At 37.1% G+C, this 20,796-nt stretch overlaps 1 protein-coding gene across 2 annotated transcripts in view; it reads left to right on the forward strand.

Annotated features, from left to right (window-relative positions):
- The window catches only part of MSH3 (mutS homolog 3), a 117,658-nt gene that overhangs the window by 66,826 nt on the left and 30,036 nt on the right, over positions 1 to 20,796 (forward strand). For both annotated transcript variants that reach the window (XM_087761467.1, XM_087761468.1), the window contains 6 exons: positions 3,820 to 4,007; positions 7,516 to 7,684; positions 11,121 to 11,185; positions 12,486 to 12,602; positions 14,514 to 14,621; positions 18,192 to 18,306. In XM_087761467.1, the coding sequence (XP_087617593.1) occupies positions 3,820 to 4,007; positions 7,516 to 7,684; positions 11,121 to 11,185; positions 12,486 to 12,602; positions 14,514 to 14,621; positions 18,192 to 18,306 (762 nt within the window). The remainder of the gene's footprint in view (positions 1 to 3,819; positions 4,008 to 7,515; positions 7,685 to 11,120; positions 11,186 to 12,485; positions 12,603 to 14,513; positions 14,622 to 18,191; positions 18,307 to 20,796) is intronic.

The following is a 20,796-nucleotide window of genomic DNA, read 5'->3' on the forward strand; positions in this document are numbered from 1 at the left end:
ACTCTGAATAAGCACAAAAAGGGTATGTTCACCCTCTTTCTTGGGAATGTTGTGTTTAACAAAGTTGTTGGCACTAAAGCATGCTGAATTTCCCATCCTCTAACAGTGCTGTGGACTGTAGCTCACAGTAGAATCGAATGGATTTTAACTCATTAGATGACTATTATGGTTTGTAGGCTATCAGAGTTGCTGTGAGAAGCTTCAGCAGGTTCATTAAGCATCCTTTGAGAAATCTCATGATAACTCTCAGGGTTGTTTACGGTGTCTTTTGTACACAACCAGTTTGTGTTTGGTTTTTTTTTTTCCCTGCTGATTCTTTTATAGGTGACACTGCCTTGAAGTCTAGCTTCCTTCCCTTACTGAAGCCTCACCTTCACCAGCCTCACCACCCTTACTGAAGAACACCTCAGACAGGCGTTCTTATGTATTCTTAAAATCTTCTTCTTTTCCCACCCTTATATAGATGGTGTACTAATGAAGTCCCAATTTGGTTTCTTTTTTTAAAGAACAATTTAACAAAAAAACCAAACAAACACCACCTGTTCAACTGATGTATTTCTTACTGTCCATGTTTGCTCATTCTTCTTTTCTGGACATTGTTCTCCTGTGAATCATTTAATGCTGTCTGTCAGGGACCTACTTTGCAACTTTGTGTGGCACGGCTTCAGCCTTTGCCTCCTTGAGTATGTGTTGTAGTCAAAGGAAGTCTTGCAGAATTTTATCCTTTATCTGCATCAAGGTTGATGATGATGATGCAGTCAGTCATACTGTATTTTAGTTTGACTTTGAGTCCAAGCCTGGATTTATCATTTATTTAGTCTTTCAGACCTTTCCTTTGTGCTTTGACTTCGGATGCCATTGACAAGATTTACTGCTTTATTATTTTGTTTTATTTTGTTGTCAGAGCTTTTGCAAGATAGAATAAGGAAGTTCCAGATTATCAGAAAGATGTTGATAAATTGCAACAAGTGCAGGGGAGAATCAAAGTTTTCATGAGGCTGAATAATGGATTGTTTATGAAGAAAGATTAAAAGATTATAGTTTGTTTAAATTGATGATTGAAGGAGAACAGAAGGTGTAGAGATATTTGAAGGGTGTTAACAGCAAAGAGGGAGTTGAGTTCGTGAAATACAGAAGAGTAAAACTAGAGATATTGGGATGAATTTAATGGAAGGGAAATTTAGGCTATCAGATGAAACTTTTACGTGATGATACTTATTGCTTTATGGATTAATTTCTGAAAGGAAGTGGTAAGTACATAGTTTCTTGGAATATAAGGGCCCAAGAGTAGACAAGAAGAAAACTCATGCAGAAAAATTGAGCCATTGCAGGGAAACCACCTAATGGGTCTCTTCTATCCCTGATTTCCATGGATTTGAAACCAAGATGAACCTAGGTTTTCCAGACACGTTCAGAATGTAACCTCTCTGGCCTTCCTGAGTGTCATGAAATATCATGGTTAAGTTGCATGTTCCTTTAGCCAGGTATCTACCAACCTTGCTTGTTTGGTATGACAAGTTCAGTTCTTGTGTGAACTGAACATGCTTTGGGTTAGTTGGATAGTATCTGACAGATACTGGCTTTATAACTTTAGTTACATTTACTTACTCATGTGATTGAATACGTTTTAAATGGCCAGGAATTATTTTTCTTTGATTTTTGTTTAATGTAGCCTTAATGATAGAGCAAATCAGTGAACACAGGAATTAACCTTATAAATTATTTTCTTTCTAGCCTTGTTGTCGGTCACTTACAACTTCCTATGTCTGTAGTAGATTGCTAATGCTGCAGGTTTATATATATCTTTATTCTGTGTTTATACAGCATGAGGGGCACTTTTGCACCACTGGTCACAGTAGTGACATGTATTTTATGAGAAGAGGGCTAAGGCTGTAACTGGAGTATACCTTAATTTATTTGTTATGGTTTTCAGAAGGTTGCGTTTAGATGGCCTTCGTGTTCTGAAGGGCTAGTAGATGTTACAGAGCAAACTTATTTTAGGATTTACATAGGTGGGGAGGGAGAGAAAATGTTCCTTTCCAGCACAGCATTTTTGTTAATACTTGCTTCCATGTTTGGGTACAGAAGTTACTTGGGAGAAATAACTACAGTGTAATAGATGAGAGAATTGTCTTACTTTCGCATGAGGGTGTGGGAAGGAAGGAGAAGCAAAAGTTTACCTCTGGGGAGAAATTGAAAGAGAAGGGATGACGAAATAAAAATGTAGATGTGTTTTATGAAATAGTGATTCACTTAAGCCTACATATTCTGTACTCAGTGATGTGCTGATCACCACAAAATACGGACCAGAAATTAAATTCTAGACTGTATGTTGCCTGTGTGGGAGAGAGAAAAAATGTAGGAAGAGAAGGATGCAACAAATCTGGCATACAAAGAATATTATAGTAGAAGCATTCAGGATATCCTACCCCCTTCCTTGCATCCTCAGGTGAGGAACATAAACTTGTTTTTTCAGTGCTGTTAGTTGAGTGATGGGAGGAGTTCAGAAGACTGAAGAAGGAATATTTCTACAGAGCAGTAAAATATGAAAAACTATGAGCATAATTATTTATGGACAACTTTTTTCAAACCTTCTGAAATGGAAATGTCCTGGAGTGCCACTGAATTCATCAGGGTTTGAAGGCATTAAGTGTCTCATAGGGTCAGGTTTCCATTTGGCGTCGAAATACGGTGTAGCACAAATGCAAACTTAATGCTGTAAAGACTATTTCAGAATTGGTATTACCTAATCGATAGGTGGGGCATGAGTACTCAGGTAACTGAGAGCTGAATGGGACAACTGAGTGGGGGGGATTAGGAGTGTGGCAGGAGGTGGATTGTTTTGTTAGAGTCGTTAACTGCTTGCAAAATCCTGCCCCTGACTGCTAATTCTTGAAAATGAGCTAGTGGTAACAAACTGTGCTGATGCCGAAGAGCGTCTAGAATCTACCAGGAAAGTACTTGAGCCCCATCAGAAGTAATATTAATGGTTAAAAAAGAGAGAGGGAAGAGTTTCTCTTTTACAAGTCGCTGCCTTTGGAGGGAAGCTGCTTTAAGGGAACCAATCTGCTCCTACTCTGTGGATACGATGAAGGAAGATCTAAAAGCGCTGTGTGCTGTTGGCTCCAATCTGGGAGATTCCCTTTTGATGATACCCTGACTAGCTGCCTGAAAGAGACAGAAAAATCTCTTTCATAACTCTAGTGAGGAGAGGATGAAAGACAAAGACTGGGTTAGTGTGTTCTCCTTAGTCTTCTCATCACATGGGCCTGGGAGTAAGCAGCCAGAGGCTGAAGCTGGCAATAGCTACAAGCACTTTAAGCAGTGACTGCTGGTTTTCTCTTTCTGTGTTGTTTTTTCTTTTCTTTTCTTTTCTGTGTTCTTGTTCCAAGACTCTCCCTCTCTGTGCCTGGCCTTGTATTTCCAAACCCTCTCTTGCCAAAGCAGCAGCCTGGGGATTCAGATAACAACACATACATGCACAAGCCCATATGGACAAGTTGTGGTACTCATAAAATTACTCAACCTACTTTTTTGCTGTTTTAGCCCATTTTTCTGCTATTTGTCACTGCATATGTGTTACACATCTCCATCCAGCAACAGAATAATGGAGCATAGCTCTCGACTGATTCCTAACGACAATGGTTAAAACAATTAGTATGCTTTATTAACCTTGTGAATGTAATAAGATTATGCAGTTGCGTTACAGTCCATACATTTTAACTGTATTTTGTCTCATTTTCAAAAAGCAAAAAAACCTGTAGGATTTAATGAAAATATAATACATTGTAATGATTCAGACATTGCTTCCCTTCTCAGTGCTCAACCCAAGAGTTTTTCTTGATAGTCAGCACCCTGTCTCGTCTGGATTTGGAAATTCAAGCTCTTGTTCCAGTCATACATTCTCATGTGAAAACTCCTCTATTACAAAATGCACTGTTGGAAATCCCAGAACTTCTCTCCCCAGTAAAACATTATTTAAAGATCCTTAATGAAGAAGCAGCCAAGTAAGTAGAGAAAATAGGTGAATCTTCTGTGCCTCACAGGCTTTCTGACTAATGTATTCAGTTAAACGAATTATGCATCTTGTTTTGATACACCTTAGTTTTATATTTTCAGTTTTATATTTATGTATGTACAGGTTGCTTATGGTTAAAGCAGAGGTTGTTGTTTTCTACAGCTTATATTTGTTTTTTTAAAGTTAAACTAGGCGAGCAAGTATTTTGCCTAGTGTGTATCTGCCTCAGGCTGAATAATTTTTTGAAAGTTTTTCAGCTTTTTTGGGGAATGAATCTAGAGCAGAATATGTTTTGCTTATGTTAATTTGTTTAACAACTTTTAAATTATTTTTTAAATAGCGAAGCTATTCCTTTTGAAGAGAGACTTGACCTTTAGCAGAGTGGCTGTTCTGCTGTCAGGAATATGCCTTTTACTGTTTTTGTGAAAATTCATCAAAGCTTTGAGTGCCCCCCCATCCTTTTTTAAAAAAAATCTCTTTACATGCTCACTAATGACAGAGAATATGAAGTTTAATAGCTCTGAAGATTCCATGTAGCCTGTGTGATTTGTACCCCCTCAGAGCATTTCTGGGGTTAGTGGCCTCTTCATTATCTCTCTCTAGAGAATGACTAAATAAGCACCTATCTCAGGCTCTTGGTGTGATCAGGCTTTTCCCTGCAATTGCCATCCTGCAGTCTTGGAGACATGAGCTGAAAGTATGGAGGCTGTCTGCCCTTTTTCGTCTTCATTCTGTCCTTCATTGGTCCAAGAAAAAAAATGGTAGACAAAGGAAGAAGATGCTAAATTGGAATGAATATGCATTATAAGAGAGACTGTCTTTAAATAATTTGTTGTGTACTGTTTCTTCTGAAGAACTGCTGTCTTCATTGTTATCCCTAGATCCCAGTTTTAACCACAGGAAGAGGGCGGCAGGAGGCTTATGATGCAGAATAATAAAGCAAGAACATGAGTTCAGTAAGGAATGGATGTGTAAAAATCTTTCAGGGGACAGGGTTTAGGAGGAATACCTTGTGGCCAGTAAAAGTCACTGTCTGTCAGAAAAAAAGCAGTATAAAATCTTCTAAAAAAGGTTCTCTCGTGGTGCTAGGCACAGAGGCAGTCTGGCTTGCACAGCCAACCTTTCTGAGCACTTGACTTCCCAGGCTTTTGGTCTCCTTTCAGCGTAGTTTTTGTTTACACAACACATTGAGATGACATTCTGAACACAAAATGAGTATCATCCTGCTTTATATCCAGATCATCTTAAACTTCCCTGCTATGAGCAAGTTTCATTTAACTTTGAACGTTTTCGTGTGTGCAATATTATGAGATATAATTGACTGTGAAATACCTAGAGATTCTTTGATGAAAGATGTGGTATATAGTTTAATGTGTAGTTATATTGGGGCAGCATAGTCTTGATCTTTTATTTTCAAAATAGGCTAAAAATAAACATCCAGTTTATTTAGAAAATCTTTTCTATCTTTCTCCAGCTGAGATTTAAAATTAAAGAAATTTGAGAATTAAATCCCAGAACTTATTTCATTTGCTTCTGAATTAGACAGGTGCAAGGTGTATAAATTTAGGAGTTGAGAAGGGTAGAAATATTTGCTATGCCTCTTGGACAGGTGGGATTATGAGATTTCTACTGATGCATGGTATCCAATTATAGTTGTGGCAGGTTATGACAAAACAGACTGTATCTTAATTATACCAGATTTACTGTAAGTAGGTTTAAAATATGGGAGTTTTTATGTCACTGTGTTGGCAATGGCTAGAATACTATACAAAAATAAGATACAATAGTATAAGCAGAAGATATCATCACTGATCTGCAGAAATGAGTATATTTCATTTGCATTTATTCAAGATGACTAAAATAACTTACCTTTTGGCCTTTGTATATCTCAAACTTGTGTGGCAATATTATTTGTACTCAAAAATCTTTCTTTCACCAAAATCGTGATGATTACTCATATACATACATGCATACACACACACTTGTGCACACATATGTATACTGCATCACGTGTTAATTTTATTATGTGGTGCCAATAAAATCCTGTAGTTTTCAAAAGTATCCCTCTCCTCCAGGGGAGTTCAAGATTTAGGGTTTTGTGGGTTTTTTTAAACTGTCAACTTTTAAATTTTTGGTAGGCATCACATAGCAGTGACAGTCTTCATAGTCAGCTGCTGGCTACTAGCAATCTTTTTTTTTTCCTTGCATTCCCATGGAAACAGGTCTAATTAGCACAAAATCATTTCTAAAAATTAGCATTGTATTTTAAAATAGCATCTTCACTGTCACTTATATATGTCCATGTACTGCAAAATCAAAGCACAGCTTTGTGTTACCTGTCTGGTCACTGGCTCCAGTTCTAGTTTCATTTGCAGGCAAAGGGCTATCGGATTAGGTAAAATATTAGACTTTTTATTACTTCCATGTTTTATTACTTTCAGTTTGCTAATTACTTGCTCTCCAAATATTAGATTTCAGGGTAATTGTGTAATTAACTGGTACAGTTTTGTATTTGCTCTAAAATACAAATGTATATTCCAATTAACTTAGAGCTGATTGCACTGCTTCTTAATGTTTGCCTGATACTTATTAGGATAAGTTAAATTGTTGTTATTTTTTATGACAGCCATATTTTTAATAGCTTGTTCAGCTTCCCAATTTTAAACATTTGAATGGTGTTGTCTGTTGCAGGTTTCAGTCCTGAGTTGAGATAGTGCAGCCAAAACAATTCTGTCATTTTCTGACATTGAGACTAGAAAAGAGCATTGTTTTGCATGTATTAAAAAATTCTCTGGTTAATTTTTTCTTGAGGAAAGAAAGCAGCTACTCTGAGAAACTCCTGATGACATTCTGCTTTGATGAAGTCCTTGTGGGAGGGATTTTTCTTTGCAATCCTCATGAAAATCTGCCTAAATTTGGCCAAATTCTAAATGTGTCAAAAATCTGTGTTCATGTTAAGCAGAAATTATGTAGAGCTTCACATTTAATCATGATAAAAATGTTGTTGTCATTTGGGATGCTCCAGGTTGGGACAGCAATTACATTACAGAATTACGAATTGAGGCAGAAAGGAGTGATCTTCCTTGTGTTTCTTTTCTTGCTCTGTTCGAAAAACGGAAAAGCTGCAGGATGCACATTCAGAGATGACAAAAAAAACAAGTCAGCAGGGTTTGATATAGAAGAACGAGCATAATGTGATAGAGTAGAAAGGAACAGGAATAGATTGGTTTTGAATACATTGGGGTGGGAGGATGGTATCTTGTTGTAGCCTCTTAGAGTTCATATACAAAGTGCCTTTCTATTTATGTAGTATGTATGGCAGCTTTCAGTAAATGTGCTGTACTATGACCAAGTAACAGAAAAGCTGTATTTAGAGGAGAGTAAAGCTAATGTTAAAACAAATGAGAATAACAAATAAAAATATGGATGCAGACAGTAGAATCGGGAAATGTATCTTTGGTTTTACTGTTATTTTATCTTATGCTTCTTATGGATAGGACTGGAGATAAAACCCAATTGTTCAAGGACCTTACAGACTTCCCTGTCATCAGAAAGAAAAAGGAGGAGATCCTGGATGTGCTTTCTAAAATCCAATTGCATCTGCGGGACATTCGTAAACAGATTAAAAATCCTTCTGCAGAGTATGTTACAGTTTCTGGTCAAGAGGTAATATGGTATCTATCATGTATGACTGTAGCCTTGCTTGTCTAGAAAGTAGCTTAAAAGTTAGGCTTAACTAGAACTGTTCTCATTTAGTATGATACTTGATGAGGTCATTTCACTATAATCTTTTATACAACTTTAAAGAACAGTTTTGTGACAGTGTCATTTTTTTTGTTTGTTAAGTCAATTACTTTAGTGGTTTAAATAATAAAAACACATTAGTGCAGTTGAATTTGGTTCAGTAATGCTTTGCTTTTCTGTATATGTAAAAACACTTGCATATTTCCAAGGTTAATTATGAGGCTATTAAGTGCTGAAATATTCTCAGAGAACCAGGAAGCACAGCATTAGGTTAATTCGAAGAATGGTAAAATGATTTGTAAGTACTGATTAAGACTGTAATTTGAAAGATGGGAGAGAAGAGGAACAGTATTAAAAAAAGATAAATGTTATTTTACTTTTAATTCTTAGAAACAGTGGTTGCGGACTGGAGCTTTTGTTTGCTAGATGCTGTGCATGTGTAGGCAGGCCATGCTCCAGTGAGCTGATAAGTTCAGTGCAAAAAAAAAAAAAAAAATCCTACTGGATTTGTGGGGGGAGCCAAAAGGAGCAGTGAGTTAGCAGTGTTCAGCATTGTCCTGTTGGAGCCGAGGGTAGGAAGGCTGGGGAAAACACAGAAAACTGGGAAAAGGAAGGAGTTAGGAAACTGAAGGAGAGCTGGGAGTAAAAGAGATGAATCAGTGAGGACAAGGGAGGGAAGGAGCTGGAAGCAGCCCACTGCCACGTTGAGGACCTAGGAAGCTGAGAAAGACCCAAGAGACGCAGCAGGGAGCAGACAGGCAATGCTGAAAGTGAGAGAGCATGTGAGAAGGGATGAATTAGAGAGAGCAGCATTTCATAGAGACCTCAGGTGGATATTTCTTTTGATGGTGAGGTTGAGAAGAGGAAGCATGTGGCTAAAGAGTTGGGTAGGCTATCAGTATGGATGTTGAAGTCCAAGAGGAAACGTGGAAGAGTGCGTTTGAATATTCTGTGAAGAAGGGAAGAGCCAGGACTTGAAAGGTTTCTCTCAGAGAGGCTGGTTTAAGAAGTGGATGATGGTGTGTGAAGGAAAGGAGAAGAAAAGAATTGATTGAAGAGAGGAGATCATCTGAAGAAGTAGTCAGATGTGAACTGGACAGGAGAGTTTCAGAAACCACCAGTCACTACGCACACATTTGAGAGGAGGCCTTTGTAGCGGGGGATGGCTCAGAAACCATTGCAAAGAGATATGTCTTGGTAAATTCATGACAGGAGCTGCAGAGGTTATGGATATCTGTTAGTTAATTCTATCTGGTGTTTCAGAGACATCAAAAGAGGCAGTAGAGGAAGGCTTAGAGAAGATGGTCCGTGAGGAAAGGAAGGATGCTAAAGGAGTGGAAGTAATGGAAAGGGAATTGTATGGGAGGAGCAGAGCATAGACATAACAACAGTCTCCTTGAGTTGAGCTCTTTCTTCCTTAGATCTATATGGTATATTCTTTTTATGTCATTGTAGCACTCTGATAGATGTAGTATTCAAACACTTTGCAACAGACCCAGGCAGAAGCAGATCTGTGGTTTGCTAGTTCTGGAAGAGAGAGAAGCTGCCAGGAAACTTTTTCTATATATCTACTACTCTGAGCATCTGTTCAGGGAACAGGCCTTCTTGGGGGGGATGGTGGAATTCAAGCTATTTGCTCCTTCATGTGTGCCCCCAAACCCATGATTATGAATACATGGTTAGATTTTCAGTCAGCCCACAGTTTATTAAGTTCCTGTTAGAGTTCTGATGAAGATCCAGTTGATACATACCTTTTCCAAAATATGAGGTTACACCCACATCTATCTTATCTTTTGTTTCCAGACCTCTAATGTAATTTGTAGTGTGCGCTAAACAGGACACGAAGCTGTCCAGATAGCGATAGCATTGCTGTTCATTTCAGGCAGGATTTAGAGAGAAATTGCTACATTTGGCAAATGTTTGCTTCCTGCATGGCATAAGCAGTCCTTTGGGCCCAGTTTATTTAATACTGCAATTATTTATATAATAGGGCTAAGAATTAAAGAATGAACAAGCAAATGCTTTTGTTGTTTTGAAGAAGATTGCAACCTCTCTGCTTTTTTCTCACTAGCCGTACAAACAAAGCATGCAGTTGAACTGGCTGTGTTAATCTAGACTGTTTTGAGATCAGTTAGTCATCCAGCAGAGACACAAGTGTGGTATTATTTTCTGTCTTCCTTTTGTAAACACAGCATATTTAATTGTTTTGAGATGGAATTCAGAAAAAACTGTAATACCACCACATCAGCGACACCACTAGTGGCAGCAGCAGTTTGCTCATTTTAACATCTTTGCAGATCTCTACTTCTACACATTTTCAGTCCTTTGTCTCATGTATTATGCAATTTCAGGGTTTCTACAATACCAAATATTTTCAAAGTGTCTTAGGTAAATTAGGAGCTAGTGCACTATGTCCTTGCTGGAGTCTTGTGCTCATGTTAGGATTATTCTTCTTGTTTGTACTTGAAGGTGATTGCTGGCTATTCTGGTGAGGTGTGGAAGGTTTTGTCTAAATCATACTAACTGTAATGGAAAAGCTTTGTCAGATGAGAGTCTTGTGGTTTTCTGTAAAGGTGATCAGATTCTGGGTTCATCTAATCTCTGCTAGAAATTCGTTTTCCAGCTGCATTCTTTTATTTGGGAATGTCTCAATTCTTTGACATCTAGGCCTTCAGGCTGGTGTTATAAAGATAACAGACATGAATCATATAAAATACTGCAATAAACACATTGTGTAAATTTCACTGCACTGAGCCTCTTGCCATTACTGCTGGTTGCCCCTTGTTCCTTCCCTTTCTTGACCCCAAGTTGATCCAAACTTGAAGCAAGGTATTGTAGATACAGTGCTAGCATTTGAGATTTTGAGCTCTTGTCTGTGAAATGTTGTAGGTAACTGGCTCAGTAGGAATCACTGATCCCTGGGCAGAAAAGCACTGATAAAGAGTAGCCTCCATACAAGTGGTAATAGTGTAGAGTCCATGTAAATTCTGAATTCTCTACAAGGCCTAGTCAGGATCAGGTAAGCAAGACTTACTAGCTTTAGTCTGTTTTGGCTTGATAAGAAGGAGGTGAAGAGAGTGTGTTGGTGGATGGAGGAATAGAAGGGCAGAGATGGGGCAGCAACATGGTAGGGCACCAGAACAGCTCAGGATAGGAGTTGCTCTTTTGGCAGAAAGTGTGTGTGTCATAACCCTCACTTCTGGGGGAAAAAGGACATTAGGTTCTGGTCTGCTCAGTCTCTTCAGGCTGAATATGTCTTTCCTCTGATGCATGCAGATTTCTTGATATATGATGATTACAGTTCTGTGGTCTTCCTAACTTCCCATGATGTGTAATATTACATTTCTGTTTATTTTAGTTTATGATAGAAGTCAAGAATTCCCATAAATCATCTGTGCCATCTGACTGGGTAATGGTCAGTAGGTATGTAAAATGTCTTTGAAGTTTGTTCTATTTTAATATATAAGGAAAAAAATGTGGTATTTTGCTATTACAATTAATTATGTATGTATTCTTGTTGCTCCATGTGTTCATTAGTGGTTTTTTTTAAACTGAAAACCAACCAACCAAAATTGTTATGTTAATTTATTGCCATAATAAGTTTTGCTCAAAAGCAAACAAAAAAGAAACTGAAAACCTGGAGTTCTTAAAATGTTTGTTTTTCCATGGTAGATCCTTAGTGCACTGTATTACTTGCCTAATCTTTCAAAGTACATACACTGGTGTCAAAACTATGGTCTTGATTCAGTTGTGCCTGTAGTTTGTAGATAAAAATCTTTCATAACATTTTGATTGTTATTATTTTATTCAGAAAGGTAAAGGTAGCTGTGCAAATATCTGTGCATCTCAGTAAACTTAGTGTGTTTAAGATGTCATTTTACTTATTTGTACAGACAAGCTTTGCTTGGTTTGGTACTTAGTGTTGTGTAAGCGTGATGTTACATAGTTTTTGGATACTTTTTCTAGTAGGTGGAATGGAGACAGACTGAATTATGTAGCTGGCTTTTTTCAGTCGTTTGTTTTATTATTTAAACAGGTTGAATACCTTAATGTTAAAATGTGTAAGCACAGACAGCTGGCACCAGAAATAGGCATAATCAAGGTGAACTCTGAAGTGATGTTCTATTCACTTATGCAAGAATTCAGTATTAAAAGTGCACAGATTAGACAGAATTAAGACGATGAAGAACAAATTACAGCTGATCTGCATTTTGTAAAAGAATTCATGGGAATACCAAAGTGAGTCCATAATGAAAATACATAAATAAACAGCAAGTGGCCCAGATGGAAACTAGTATCCATGCAAGACAGTCTGTATTTACTAAGTTCATTTCAGGCTTATCATGAAGTTTTCCTCTTTAAAGTGGAATTTTTTCTTGGAGTTCATTGTCTATGCAGTCAGTCACAGAAAAGTCATCCATTTGTGCAGTGTATTGCTTAGCAGAATTTTGTGAAGTATATAAACTTCAGTGATATATGCTACATTGTGAAAAACACTTTAAAAGCCTTCTGAATGGGCAGTGATGCAGTAACCAATCACTTTATTCACAATAAAGGTCATTGGAATCAATAGAGTTTGGTACCATAATAAAAGAACAATTTCTTTAACATCCGTTTTCAAGGCTCACAGAGAGTAAGAAAACTAGTCCAATTTTGCATGTAGATGGTGTAACTGATTGCTTAGTAACCTTGATATCCTATTTGGCTTTTCTCTGTCTTCCAGCACAAAAGCTGTCAGCCGTTTCCACTCTCCTTTTATTATAGAAAATTACAGACATCTGAATCAGCTCCGGGAGCAGCTAGTCCTTGACTGCAGTGCTGAATGGCTAAATTTTTTAGAGTGAGTTTACAAAATAGAGACAGTTTTTATCATTGTATTTTATTTGATTTGACTTTTGCTATAAGAACGCGAAAAGAAAGATGTTTATGTTAAAAAAAAAAGTTGATAATTGAATTATGTTGCCTACAACAACTTTACAGACAGTAAATTAGAATATTGCTCTTAAATATAAAGCATTTGAAGGCAAAACCTGTTATAGACTGAGTCCTGGGACCAGCAGTGATGTCTCTAGATTTTAAAATTCTGATGAATATACACTATTAAATATATAAAGTCGCTCTCGAAATCTGAAAACTAATATCCCAGCATTAAGAACCTGAAAGTACGACTGACTGTAAATGAGTGAAACTGAATCTAGTAGTTTTATTATTGAAGTACAATGTAAGTGAGATGAAAAAAGAATGTATTATACAAGTGAACCAAATTAACTTTTAATGTTAATTGAAATAGATTATGGCTTCACTGTTAAGTGTGCCATTACTAAAAAAAAAAAAAAAAATAAGTACAATTGTGGCATTACTTATAGTTTTTGAGTTAGGAATGTTCAGGATGTTTGGGCAGTCGCTTGGGTGAGTGTGATTCTCCATAGTCCTATATTTTGTATGCTAATCCTGTGACTGACTGTAAGCCTGTTTGCTAGAAAGTAATGGGAGTGTTATTGTCCCTCACAACTGGCATGGAAGATCTGCCTGTCTCAGATCAGAGTTTTGAATGAAGTTATTTGACTATTTAGCCAATGGATCTTTAAAATGGGAGTTTAAAAAATATTTCTCAAAGTTCTGAATACCTTTGATTTTTCAGGTGTCTGGTTATCAGTTATTTTTTCACTTCCATGAATTACAGACCCGCTGAAATTGTTCCTCATGCCATGCAGTGATAATTGGCTCACTTTCACTTGTGCATTTTTTTCCCACTGCAAAAACTTAACAAGTTCCTTCTGAAGTTGTCTCACTGGACGTAACTGATGCCAAGGTTTGCCTCCTAGTAGGAATCCAGCAATTCTGTACATTTGGTAGAAACTAGAAAAACATTCCCGTTCAATCTTCTCCAGATGTGTTGCCTTTGCAATAGTATAAAAATAGTTCTGTTAAATAATTTTTTTGTCACTACATTAGCCATGTAAGTTTGAGTAGACCTATTTCAACCTTTCTTCAGTCAGATCTGCTGCTTTTCGTGTTCACTTTGCTGTTTTCAATAGCGTTGTACGATAGCAGCATACAGCAAGGAAAGACCTGTGTTTAGGAAAGTGCTTTTCTTCCCTGCCCCTCCATTTATTTATTTATTTACTAAATTTTGCTCTCTTACTGGTTTTATATTCCATGTTGTATCTTTGAGACTAGGAGAGGAAAAAAAAAATCTTGACGACTAAGAGAATGAACTCTACTGAAAACTGCATTCTCCTGGTAACATCGTCATTGTATTGGGGGAAGCAATACCATAAATGGAAAATGAATTATTGAATTTTATGTTGTAGATGCCATATTTTATTGAAATTGTAGACTATTCCTTTGTTCAGGCACTTCTTAGGTTGGGTTGTTTTTTTTTTGACTGTAACTTATGGTTGAAGTGAATTCACAGTTGGGATTCAGTTGCTACTGTGATAAACAGTGGCATTTTTATAGAGCTCATTTAGGCAGCAGGGATCAACTGCAGACCCTTTATATGCTATCTAATGAATTTCATTTTGCCTGTTTTTTTGTGCTTAAAATAATTCACTGTTACAATGGGAGCATGAAGTCCTCATAAGTTAATACACTGCTGGGAGATTTTAATTCAGAGTGATTTAAATACCATAGGAGCCCTGTGAGAAGCATGCATGGGGTATATTTGGACAGTACACTTGTATCTGTATGAAATGATTTTTTTTTTTCTCTTTTCTTCCTCCTGTTATTTTTCCCTGTTTTGGTATAGCCATTTTAGTGAACATTATCATCCTGTGTCTAAAGCGATTGGTCACCTAGCAACTATCGACTGTCTGTTCTCATTGGCCCAGGTGGCTAAACAAGGAGACTACTGCAGGTAATCAATTTTTAATTTTTATTGAAGATTTTATAGGGAATTATAAGAAAGTATTTAAAAATTTTGATTTTAATATTTGTACGATGATAAAATGTATCATTAAACTTGTTTACAGTAGTTTCAACTTAATCTGATTTTGCAAAGTAGGGCTTCTGGGCTTAATGCAAATCTGTAAACATTGCAGTTTAAATTTGACATCTTATGTTTGTCTGTCTATTGTTTGACCTGAGTCTAGTAGATGATATCTCACATATATAAATATATGTTGGACTTTGCATGGAAATTTTTTTTCCTTCTTTTTTTTTTTTTTTCTCAGCAAGGTCTGAATTTATAATGTCTTTCTAACACCTAAGATTCTAAGGTGTATAAGGTATGTTTCAAAGATGTATTTCAGTCAAATAATAGGTAAAAATTAGTGCCAGCTTCCAGAGCAGTGATGATGCCTCACCTAGGATCACATGTTAGCTCTGATGAGCTGTGCACCTCCCTCTACCCAAGACCCACACATAGACAGTGGGCACCGCAGCCTGGGACCCTGGTGGTGCCAAGGCTGTCCCCCCTGCTGTCTGGAGAGGGGACATATGAACCCTCAAGTCCTGCTTCCCTAGAGGCTGGTCCAGAGCTGGCTCCTGAGCACGTACACCCTGCAACTCAGGTCTTCCTCCCTGTCACGAGCCCACATCTCTTGCACCCACAGAGAGACAGTCAGTCTCACTGGGGTGCGTTCTTCCATACCATGAGATCTCTCTCCCCAGAGGCACTGGGCACTCACTGAGCCACTGCTTCAGCTTACTGAGTGCTGTCCTAGAGGCCAGCATTTACTGTTTGAGGCTTACTGTAGACACCCGTGCAATGGCTGTTGGTTTCCAGTCCTCAGCCGTTCCTTCTGCTATAAAGTCCACACACTCTTTTGAAAATTGGTATGTGTAACTTCTTAAATGTTGTGATTGTGGGGCTGCGCTGCAAGTGCTCAGACAGTTGCTTACGAATAACCATCTGAATTAGTAACACTTGAGACCTGTGGAAATATAGCAAATCATGTATTAAATAGATGTGGATGAAAGGAAATCAACTTACATATGCTTCTGCTTTTATACAGCATTAAAGAGAATATTGATCACTTCTGGACTCTTGGGATCTTGTGTGCCTCTTTCAAAATCTCTTTGAAAGTAATTGCTCACTTATTTCTGTATACTCAGATGAGAAAACAAACTGAAATCTGATTAATTCACTGCATAGAGTTTAAATAAGTCAGTGAATTTTAAGAAGTGGCTTAGAGCTTATAAATTGGCAGGAATGAAACTTCTCAGTGAAACTTGAGCTAAGAGGAGGGTGTCAATAATTAATTTTGGAGGGCTACTGAAGGAAAGATAGGACTTTTGTATTAAGTAATTTAAGTATTTCAGAGAAATGTTTTTTGATTGAGGATTGTTTCATATCACCCTACCTGAGGCACGTAAATGAGTCATGAAGTAAGGAGCACAGGTGCTCCACACAGGTGTTGGAGAGAGGTAAGCACCTCTTACAGTTTCGAGGTGTCTTAGGACCCCTGTGTTGGGGGACTCATCCTTTACACAGACGGTGTACAACATCAGGGCTCCTGGGCAGTGAAGTTAGATACCTGAAGATGATGGTGTAGGTAGCCCAGAGATCACCTGATGTTTGAGTATCCACTCTGCAGATTGTGAATTTGTATAACTTTAAGGAATGCTGTTGAAAAGGTAGTACATGACTAAAGGACGTTATGTATTCTAGAGTGAATTTACTTTTTCCTTTTTTTTTTTTTCCCCCTCTACTACTGCATGACATGTGATTGTCTGATTGTGGGAATATAGGGCAGGGAAGACCTTTTGAATGACCATGGCTGAGGTCCTACTTCTGCAGGCCCCATTGTCTGAAACCAGAACAGGCAGTCAGCAAGGCTCATGGCATCCTGAAACTACATCCTATCTCACAGTTACATGGAAGGAGGCTTGAGCAGTTTAAAAAAAAGGAATTTTTTCCAAAGAAGAGGGCAGAATTATAAAATGGCAAATGGATCATTTAGCTGTCATCTCTTGAACATAAAGTGGAGAGGTACAGGAGGAAGTGCTTCTGAGTATGTGCTCCTCCCTTTTCAGACCATCACATTACAGCTCCAAACAACTTACCCATCCAGCAAATGGAGGGTGAAATTTCCTTTCTTTGTCCCAAGGCCTAAGACTCTATATTCGTTTCATCTCAGCTATACAACTGCTGGAAATATCTTTATGCTAAAAAAAACCACACTGTTATCGGCTTGCACCCCTTTCCCCAGTGCTTTGTGTTCCTAATATACCATTTATTTTATCTCCATTTTCATTTCAAATTGCATCATCATTCTTCAGCCCAAGAAAAATCACACTCCCCGCATCTTGTCTTCCCTCTAAAGTCCACACAAATTGTTAGTTAATTTCCAGTCAAAAAATTCTGTGGCTTTATTCCAGTATTCTCTTTTTCTCAGCTGCTGCCACTTTCCTAAGTTACTGCTCTTATTTCGGAGTGATTTTACTTCTAATGTAGAAAAATGTTGCTGAGACATGAAACCACATTTACCTCTCTGTTGAATACTGCACTTCAGTTTATGATGAAAAAGTAAACCTAGGTTGCAGAGAACAAAAAGAAATCATAGTCATAATTCAGTGGAACATGCTTCTTTTGCATTTTTTGTTCTGTGAAGAGCACACAGCTCTTGAAGATGGAGCTTTTCAGACATGAAGATATGTAATGTAGAATTATACATGTTATATTAGAAGACATGTAGACAAATTTGTAGCTAACGTGGAAGCATTTGAGACAAAACTTCTTTTTACATGGTTTGGAGATGAGAGAAAAAAGGTAAGTAGTATTGATCTCGTTTGCATATTAGTTTCTAAAAAGATACTGTCATTTTAGTGTTTTAACTTAGTAAGCTCTTTTTATAGCCAGTTACTGTTTGATGACTCTTGTATGTGTTTGGGTGTTGCTGTCAGATTATAAGAGCTGCTAATGTTTATAGGAGCTCTGTCATACCGTAGTCTTTGATTTGTATTGTTTAATGGGTTATCAGTCATAATATACATAGTTGGACAATTTTCTTTACTCCCCATGCTCCAGTTAGGACTTAATGCAGTAACAGGATGGACCAGTTCATCAGCAAGATCATTCTGAGAATATGAAATATATCTGCAAAAGGTGGCATTTTGCAGAAGTTGGTGCAGCGGTAGGAAGAAAGCAGACTGTCCTCCAGTTTGGGGGTTTTGTTATTGCTTGTTTATTTTGTAGTTCTTAATAGTTCTGTAGAATACACATAAATGACTGAAAGCATTGTCTAGGTAAGGAAAAAATTTAAAAAATACTCTAACATTTCTTTATCCAATCTGCTAATATCTTTTTATAACTGAATGAAACCAAGTCTTTAGAAATATTTGATAGCAATGATTCATTTTTGTCATTTGTATTTTTTTCACAAAAATCTGCATCATAGATGACCTTCCTGCAGACTTTAGTTATAGTAGTTCTAAATAATCAGTTACAATAAACATTGAAATTAATGTCTCTTCCTTTTTGCAGACCAACTGTCCAAGACAATCGGCGAGAAATAATGATAAAAAATGGGAGGCACCCTGTGATTGATGTACTATTGGGAGAACAGGATCAGTATGTTCCAAATACCACTAACCTTTCAGTAAGTACTGAGATACTGTTTGAGCTTCAGAATCATTCAAGGGAAGGAATCTGGGATATGCTTGGCCAAAAAGTTAAAATAAATAATTTAATCATACAACTGTCTGCTTGGTTGCATTTCTGAGAGATGTTGCTAGATGCGATCACATCTCTTTTGTTCTTTTTCTGACATCTTGCAGCCAGATGCTCTCTTTACAACCTTGTTCAGTCTTAATGGCACAAAGAAAAGAAAGCTGATCTCAAACTTAGGAAAATGAAAGTTTTAAGTGGTTATTTTTTAAAAACAAATTAATAATTACAGGTTTTTTAAAGCGTCATCAGAAGGAGTCTGCATTTTTTCATAACTTTATCTCAGATTTGTGGAGTTTTTTAATACACAAAATAGCAACAATGTAAGTTTCTCTGTAACATGTTACAGGCTCAGTTTTTCCAAATTAATTCTAAGATAGCTCAGATTTTTTTTTTAAAGGTATTTCTCTATTACATGTTTTCCTTCCTTTCTTGAAGTATTAATTTCACACAGCCTTTCTTAAGCTGACAATGTAGACTTGGAGCTCTGACTCTTCACTATGTAGTATCAAGTACATGCTCTCTAGACTGCGCATTAGTTGTAAGAAGCCTTTCATATTAACATATGATAAAGATGCCCCATGTGTAGCTTGCAGGCTGTATGTTATCCATAAGCCTCCCTCTGGCTGTTGTTTTCTGCAATAGAGAATGATGTTGAGAAGTAGTAGGCCTATTACTTACTTGGTATTGCTGGCAAGAGGTCAAAGAAAGTGGTGGGGCTACTTCTTAACATGTGTATGCAATGTTACCTGAATTGTATGACTTAAATTACCTAAAATTGCTATAAATATGCAATTACCATAGGTAGGAAACATTGCCATGTTTTATTTCACATATCTGTTTCTGATAAGCATATTTTAGTTTGTTTCCTTCTTCTTTTTTTCCTGAAAAACTAAAATCTGTCTTTTAAATTACATGTCCTTTTTATATTTTTGTTAAATATTTACCTGTCTATATCTTTTTTGAAATACTACATTTCTGTTTGTTATAAATATAAAAAATATGCTTGCAACTTAACTCTGAATATGTAACTGCCTTTTCATACAGTAAGTGTAGGAAAGGTATGAAACAGATGTCACTATGGAGCATTGCTGTAATAAACACCATTCAAATTTGTATGTATTTCTCTGGAAATAGTTTTAAATACTGTTCTATACTGAACAATGATACAGATATTGTGCAATACTTCAGGGAATGTTTTCAAAATTATTTGCCAACTCCAAACAAGTGACAGATGGCATTTACAAAAAATTCAGCATTTCATTGAGTAATCATCACACACTTTCCCCTGTTAGTCCCATTCTTATGTTTGCTTTCTAAATAGTGACTATTGCAAAATTAAGCGATCATGGTAGAATCACTTTTGCCTCTACTGTTGGTTTGAGTTCTCTCTTTTTTGAGAGAGGTGGGTGGGAACTCAGTTTATTAAAATGCCTCTAAACTGATGTGTTTGAATCCGCAGGAAATGCATGTCCTGTCATGTTTTCAGCTGAAATGTTGTCAAATATCAAATTTCAGGAAAAGCTTTCTTGTCCTGCCCTGAAATAAACATCTTATTCTTCCATTCCCCCTCTCCTCTTCAAATATTCATGGATTCTTTTAGTACTTTTAACTTCAGCCATAAATTCCAGTAAGATGTTAGCTTATGGTTGCATGCAATTTTAAGGGCAGATGGGTTCTCTGGTCCGATGTTGCAGCATATGTTCTTTCTGAAAGCTGGCTTTGCAAACCAGCCACCAGTCTCACAATGTGGTTGGAGAGACCCTGGAGGGATACCAAACACATGCAAGAAATTTGTGGATTTTAACAGATGAACTCATTCTGATTTTAAGTATCTATAAATTCTGTTGTGTTGAGCCAAATCGTGGCCCTCATGAAATTTTAGAAGCAGTATTGAAAGTATACCTTGGAGACTAGAATGTTATGAATTTTGTTCATGTATAGTCATATGCATTTTATTACATTCATCCTTTATTCCTGATAATGGCATTTTCTGGGATTCGACTTTATTGAGACTTCCTTATGGATGGGGTTTTCTTAGCAAAAGCTAAACAGCTTTTTACATATGATAAATACTGATTGCATGTATCTTCTGTGCGTTCTGGATTATGATGTAAAAGTGACAGTCCTATATGAACTTCATTTGCCTCCCTCTTAACAGAATACAAGCCCAATCAAAAAACTAATCTGTAAACATTGTGAGGTTTATTCTGTGGAGATTTTTCTCCCCCCATCCCATCACAGTGCCTGGTCAGTTCCAAGTTTCCTAAGTAGCGTGGCTAATGTTCATTATGCACAGCTTGTCCTTTCTTGCATGCCTCTCCCATGGGGCAATGGAATATGCTGACTTTTGGTTAGTTCATAAATTGTTGGATTGCATTCTATGTACCCAGTAGGAAGGAAAAGTCTAAAGTCCTTGCAT

This window comes from Nipponia nippon, unplaced genomic scaffold (genome assembly GCF_047370975.1).
Source record: "Nipponia nippon isolate SJK-2023a ecotype South Korea unplaced genomic scaffold, ASM4737097v1 scaffold_24, whole genome shotgun sequence".
In the NCBI taxonomy this organism is placed as follows: Eukaryota; Metazoa; Chordata; class Aves; order Pelecaniformes; family Threskiornithidae; genus Nipponia; species Nipponia nippon.